General features: G+C 36.3%; 1 protein-coding gene across 2 annotated transcripts; it reads right to left on the bottom strand.

Moving 5' to 3' along the window:
• Positions 1-628: 628 nt before the first annotated feature.
• On the bottom strand, positions 629-5,621 carry LOC141363703 (uncharacterized). Of its 2 annotated transcripts, none has more exons than XM_073866764.1 (6): positions 5,075-5,621; positions 4,724-4,765; positions 3,045-4,239; positions 2,629-2,796; positions 2,371-2,466; positions 629-1,423 (listed from the first exon to the last, which is right to left on the bottom strand). In XM_073866764.1, exons 3-6 carry the CDS (start codon positions 3,414-3,416, stop codon positions 1,397-1,399), a joined length of 663 nt encoding a protein of 220 aa, XP_073722865.1. In that variant the 5' UTR covers positions 3,417-4,239; positions 4,724-4,765; positions 5,075-5,621; the 3' UTR covers positions 629-1,396. The 2 variants fall into 2 exon arrangements, with proteins under 2 accessions (XP_073722865.1, XP_073722866.1); XM_073866765.1 differs by having other exon boundaries at positions 5,353-5,621.
• Positions 5,622-7,060: the final 1,439 nt, after the last annotated feature.

Here is a 7,060-nt window from a genome sequence, read left to right as displayed (position 1 = left end):
TTTTGAAAAAGTCTTTACTGTATGTTGAAGTATCACCGAGGATGTCTTAAAATGCTGCAGGCAATCTAGTTTTAAAACGGAGCCATGGAAACTCTTAGGTGATGAAATATGAAAAATTACCCAATCTTTACAGTTTACTAAATATATATATATTTATTTGTGATATTAAAATGTCAAGAGTTTACATTTAAGACGTTCATTCATACACTGTAAACCCCAATAAGGTCATAGTACTCAAAACTTTTATAGAAAGTGATTACGTAATAACTTTTGAGGTAACTAACTTATTTTTTTTAAGTACAATTGTTTTAAAAGTTACAATCTAATCAAACTTAAACATTTAAATTCTATTTTTATTTTTTTTAAGTGCACTGTGCTTAAAAATATTGTTTAACATACGCACATATATATATGATTTTCTTTACTTAATTATTTTGATCCAATGGTAATTAAAATTTACAATCTACTCAAACTTAAATTTTTAAATTCTATTTTTATTTTTTTTAAGTGCACTGTACTTAAAAATATTGTGTAACATATGCAAATTTATATAATTATCTATACTTATTTTAATTAAAAAAAAATGTATTTGTGTATAACCCACAAGTGAATCAAATTTACAAGTTAAAACTACAACGAATTAATTCAGTTGTACATTTTCTTTTAATCTCTCTTAAAATTGTCTTACAAACATCAGACCATCAACAGCAGTCATTTTGTTTTAAAACTGTTCAAGCTCAGAGGTGTCTAAACATGTGCCATGATACGCTAAGACACTCAAGTCACATACTAGTTTGACCACCTACCCAATAGCTGTAAGTGTGTTAACCAGTGGTGAAGTATTTAGTTGGAATTAAAATCTACATAGACACAGCACAATTAAACACCTCTGCTCTAGATATATAACTAACATCTTGTTGAACATATTTAGTGTATCGTTGTGCATTTGTGTGTGTGTGTGTGTGTGTGTGTGTGTGTGTACAAATATGTATCTCTACATATCAAACAGAAACAAGATAATCAGCAACTGAGAATCTTAAAGTGCTTAGTACAAAAAGTATGGCCTCTCTTAAAACAGCATTAGTAACAGCCATGACCATTAAAGTGCCAATGAAATAAAATAATATTTAAAAAAGTAAATAAAAAATAAACGTATCAAAACATGAAATCAAGACATCAAATCCATCCTGTTTGTTAAAACCTATAAAAAGCAGGATTTTAGGATTTAGAGCACCAAGTGTACATTTCAAACAGGAACAAGATAATGCATATAGCCAAGTTAGGGATATCACTCATCACAACACTGTCTTCCACAACAATGGAAATGTTTGCAGGACTGAAATGAACTGCATCTGCAGTGTCATCTGTGACTGCTGTGACAAGAGCAACAGGTGTGTCAATGATGCTCATCTGACTCCTCCACCTAAAAGACACATAGAGGGTGCAAATGTTAGGTTAACTTGAAGAAACGACAACTGCATGTACACTCACTGGCCAATTACTCAGGTGCACGTATGTAACTCAATTCAATCCAATACAACAGCTCTCCTTTAAATTCTATTTATGAACTTTACACATTTTCAGTTTTTGTTGACATTGTCAGAAAGGTGATAATTCTACTTCATATTTATTACTGAGGTTGTAATACGTGGTGGTGCCATAGTGGGTTAATTATATTGAATGGTGTTCCTAACATTTTGCCGTATTCAAAATAATGCACCCTAATACATAATTTTCATCCACTATGACCTCAGTAATAAACATAGTAGAATTTTCAGCTTTCGTACAATGTCAACAAAAACTGAAAATATATCAACTTTATAGATGTTGAATGTATATCAAAGTTGTTTTAATGGATTGAATTAGATTGCACAGATGTACCTTATGAAAAGTCCAATGAGTGTATATTACAGGTGATTATTCAACAGGTAAGTATAGTATATAGTAGGCATATCTCAAGTAAGCATGAGAGAGGGTGCGAGAGCGAGCGTGTGAGCATGAGAGAGGGTGCGAGAGCGAGCGCGTGAGCATGAGAGAGGGTGCGAGAGCAAGCGCGTGAGCATGAGAGAGCGAGCGTGTAAAGCGCGCGAGAGCAAGTGTGTGTGTGTGTGGGAGTGAGAGAGAGAGAGAGAGAGCATGTGGAAAAGAGCGAGTGTATAAGAGAGAGCAAGAGTGAGTGAGAGAGAGAGAGCGCGAGCGTGTGGAAAAGAGCGAGTGCGAGTGAGCGTGACGGCGAGCAAGCGAGAGTGTGCGAGCGAGCGTGTAAAGCGTGTGTCTGAGTGTGAGAGAGAGAGCGTGTGGAAAAGAGTGAGCGTGTGAGCGTGCGAGAGCATGTGAGAAAGTAGTTCTGTGAATATAGTGAATACTTACATTCAAAGTCTTAAAGAACTGCGGGTCATCCTCACGCAGGTATACCGGGAGGGCACGAAGGGCTAGAGTACGCTTCATGTTGACATCGCGCACTTCCTGGAAGAACAAGCAAAATTAATATAACAGATTTCTTTATTCTTTTAGTATGGATGTGCTGACAACATTTAATGGCATTTGGCAAAGTGTTAGACAGATCATGACACCATGAGGACCTGCTGTCCAGTCAGACCTGAAGCTCAAAGTTCATCTTAAACTCACCTGGAGATCATAAACCTTTAAGATGTCACGCAGCGCCTCTGATATTTTTCCGGTTCGTGCCGCCTTCTGCCTATACAATGCCACCAGTCCAGCTGTATGTTGGTCAAGCACAGCATAGAACTGGTTGCGTAGGTTTATGTTTGTGATGTGCTGGAACTCAGCACAAAGCTAGAAAACCAGAAACAATAAAATAATAATTATATAAAAAGACTAAAACTCGATTTGCAACACATTTGTGATGCAACATGTTCCATTAAAATACATTGTTGAGCAACATGGTCACATAAAAGGTATAGTTCTTACCCACAGTGAATAGTTGCATTTGCTGTTTCATTAGAATGTGACATATTCAAAATTTGGCATAGAAATACGTGTGAAGAGTGGCAGAAAAGAGAATGACAGAGTCTGTGTTTTACCTGCGATTCAATCCGAAGAGCCGGCCATTTCTCCAAGAAGTCCTTCACATGTGGGTTTTCCTGAATAATCTCCTGGCGACGAAGCGCAAAGGTCTTCTGCATTAGCATTTCTATTAAGCGTAGATTTTGCTGACTCTTCTGAACTTCGTCCATAATCTGAAGTCTCACTTCTTCCAAACTGGCCTGACTTTCTCCCTTGGGAAAGTTTGGAAGGAAATTCACTTCAGCTCGTCTTGCTCGTTTTATGTTGGAGTGTGGGTGCTCTTTGTCAGGGTTATTTTTGCTCCTTTTACCTGCATTGACAGACACTTCTAAACATCCAGATCTTGACAGCTTGGCACGATAATCCCCCATCTTAAATTTCAAGCTCATTTTCCATCCACCAAATGTTTAAGGCATTTTAGTGTTTGCACACTTATCACAAGCATCTTTCTCTGAAAATAGTATGATAGTATGGGTATCCAGCTATCTCACAGCAGTTTATCATTCTGGAGAATTCTGAAACACTGACACCCAAAAATTAACCAGTGTATAATGTAGACACACAAATATCAAGAATCCAAGTATGAATCACAACAATGGTGACAATAAAATGAAAGGCCACAACAATGGTGACAATAAAATGAAAAGCTTTATGCTGCAATGCATGCTGGGTATCAACAAATTACAAATCCCATCCAGGACTCCCAGAATACACTGCAGCATAATGAAAATGTTTACTATATTCTTTGTCACCACTGCTGAAATTCATACTATGATTCTTGATGTTTGTGTCTTATTAACAAACTGATTTTTTTATGTGCACAAGTTGTTCAAAATCCTTCAGAAGGGCAGACTGCTATGAAAGTGCTGGACCTTGCTCTGTAGTATTTTATTATTAACAGAAAAAATAATTCAGATGAGTGAGCATACACTAAATCAATAAATCTTTTCTAAAAGTTATACACGATGATGGTGATGTCTGACATTATGTACAACCACCACCAAAGAGCCGCAGCATTGTCTTTTCTCTGCCATAACAAACATGTCTTAAACACAAAAAGTTATAGCAGTCAAAAAAAACTGAACAAGGTAAGAGTCAATTTCATGTAAAACAAACAAGATTACAATAATGGTGACTTTAAATGAAACATCAACATCCAACTCCATGTAATGTAACTTACCAATGAAGTTGCTCTCTGGTAAGATTGTAGGTCTGCACATGCACACAAAAACAGACAGCAAGATTTTACATTTTTAAGAGACTTTTGATTGATTTACTCAAGGACAGAAAGAGCAAAAATAATTGACAAAGACTGGATTTTATAGATACTGTTACAACTCACTTTACAAAAAAAAATCAAAGTCTGCAGTGTTCATGCATTCACTGCTGACTGCATAAAATAACTGATCAAGACCAGAGCTGATCCCCCAACTAGTGAAGCACTTTATGACCAAGAGTGCAAATAACAATGCTATCAGATCTGCTTAATGCTTTGATATTATGAAATCACACAGAGTGTGTCTGTTTCCACTTTTCCTACACTTTTAAATTAATTATTTAAAATTAATTCCACTTCAGAGGGTTATTCACAAATATTAGCTCAAGATATAGTGTTATACCGGAGTAAATACTAATAAATTAGGCTTCAAATAAAAGAAATGCTAAAAAATACAGACTCAATTAACATTTGGGTCACCTTGATTTTGGAGAATGCTCACTGCACTTCTTCCACTTCAACCTATAATAAAAAGAAGTTTGTAAAAGTTTAATGAAAACTTGCTGAGTTCATTGGGTAGCTATTATGTCCATAACCTTAACTTTGAGTAAAAAAGTTACAGCTATCGTTTGCCACTAAAGTTAGCTCGGGTTCTGCCATCCATTACGACATTGTTTCCAAACGTTACACCACTCAGAAAATTTTTGTTTCCCTGTTTAGATTAACTTAGTACTAAAACGTGTATAGAAATAGAAGCATGGCGGAGTAGCGGTATATCAGATAGGCAGCACGTAACACGTGCATGTAGGCATAGCATCACATTGAACTTACCACAGCAGAGCGCTTAACACAAACAGCAGAGACACACTCAAAAACAGAATGACTATCGCTTGCTGAAAAGAGCTATTGACTATCGTCAACATTATTCCCTTGCCACAACATTAACTAGCATGCGGACTTCGGCGCATGCGCGCGGCACCGTGAAGTTGCGCGCTTGCAACTTATGTATTGAAAATAACCTTGTTTAACAGTCAAATGTCACGTGTAATATGGTATTCTTACAATGTTACAACATGAAAAGTAGTTTTGAAGTGTTTTAGTTTACTTACAAGTTGTTTCATGCTCGATCCCACGTCGCTCGAGAGGGTAGCCATCTTGGATAGATTTTTCAGGTAACGTCAGATAAGAGCCGTACGTCATGACGTCATATCACGTGATCGACAGTACACTTAAACATAGTGAGTGAACCAGCGGTGTTCACTCAGAAATGCTGAGCCACACAAACATAAAAATACATATTTGTTCATAGACATTAATAGTTTAAAGGTGGATTAACTCAGCAAGAGATTTTAACGGTAGTGACCTTAGTTTTTATAAGCTAGTAGTACTGTTCGGGCTTACAGTGTATTTTTTTTACGGAAAAATATACAGCTCTTGTCTAAACAAAAATTATTTGTAAAAGTATTTTATTATTCATTCAAAAATTAATTGCAATGGTAAAAAAATCAAGCTTTTATGAGTTCTGATCAAAATCAGTCTATGCCAAACTCACTGCTACAATGCTGGGGTGTTGTAGATTATTCTGGGTGTTGGTTATACAGCAGTGTGTTACCTTCAAATGAGTTCACCCCTAAGGCGTTATGATATTCAGGTCTCTGAATGTAAACATCAGCAGAAATCCATGATACTAAAGAAAAAAACTACTGTGTTGACACACAACAATCAGCCAGATTTATTTGATATTATACTGCTGAGATTTTGGACCACTGTAGATGAAACAAACCCAAAATGATAGAAACAAGTTCCTGCAAAATTGCTTTTTCCCGCCACTCTCTGCTGCAAATATTAACTTGGACGAAAAGTTTTATCATATTAAAATGATATATTAAAGTTTTATCAGGCAGACTGCTGACAGCGAGTCGTGTTGACAGAGTTCATGGAAAACTTCCTAATGTCAAGTTCAAAACAAATTTACGCTTAAAGTACGTGACAAAAACACACGCACACTTCAGTTAGTGCGATATAGATGCAATTAAAGTGTTGTCCGTATACTGAGATTAAAAAACGGTGTACGCCACCTGTTTTAATACAATTATACTTGCTGCAATTATGAGCTTAATCGCATCATTTTAATTGAAGTATTGTGTTAACATAAGGTAAAGTATTATCACAACATTATATCCCATTATAAAATTGCATTATAAGGATTCATGTAAACATGGTCATTCTATTCTGGGCTTGAATAGTGGCGGTTGAATAGCAGTCTACAGGACATACACAAGCCTCCCATTTTTTTATATCAGAAATATCTAAAAATGTATTCCGAAGACAAACAAAGGACTTATGGGTTTGGAATGACATGGAAGTGATCTATGATAAAAAAATATTATTGGGTGAACTACACCTTTAAATCCAAGTCCCGGTCTAAAATGCATGTTTGATCTGGCTTAACTAAAAACCAACTTGCACTTTCATATATTAAAGGGGTGGTTCAATGGTATTTCAAGCATTCTGACTTATTAAGACAGTTATAGAGTTGTTTCCTCATGCAAAACGTAGGCAAAGTGTCAAAAAAGCAGTTGGGCGTGTTACAAAGTATTTATGTACCGAATGCACTTCGCCAGGGTTCGTACAAGTTTCTGAAAGTTTTTTTTTCCGATTACGGGTCCTGCTGACGTTTCAGGGGTTTCTATACTTATCACTTCTTTATATGGGCACTTCCCCCAGAAAACCCGCCCACCCGTCAATCAGCGGGAGATGCTAGAACTTGCAAACATCACATCACACGACACAGCTTTGTTTAAATCAAAACTCAAC

The sequence above is a fragment of the Misgurnus anguillicaudatus genome, chromosome 4 (genome assembly GCF_027580225.2).
Source record: "Misgurnus anguillicaudatus chromosome 4, ASM2758022v2, whole genome shotgun sequence".
Lineage (NCBI taxonomy): Eukaryota > Metazoa > Chordata > Actinopteri > Cypriniformes > Cobitidae > Misgurnus > Misgurnus anguillicaudatus.
This window is presented reverse-complemented; position numbering and strand designations above follow the sequence as displayed.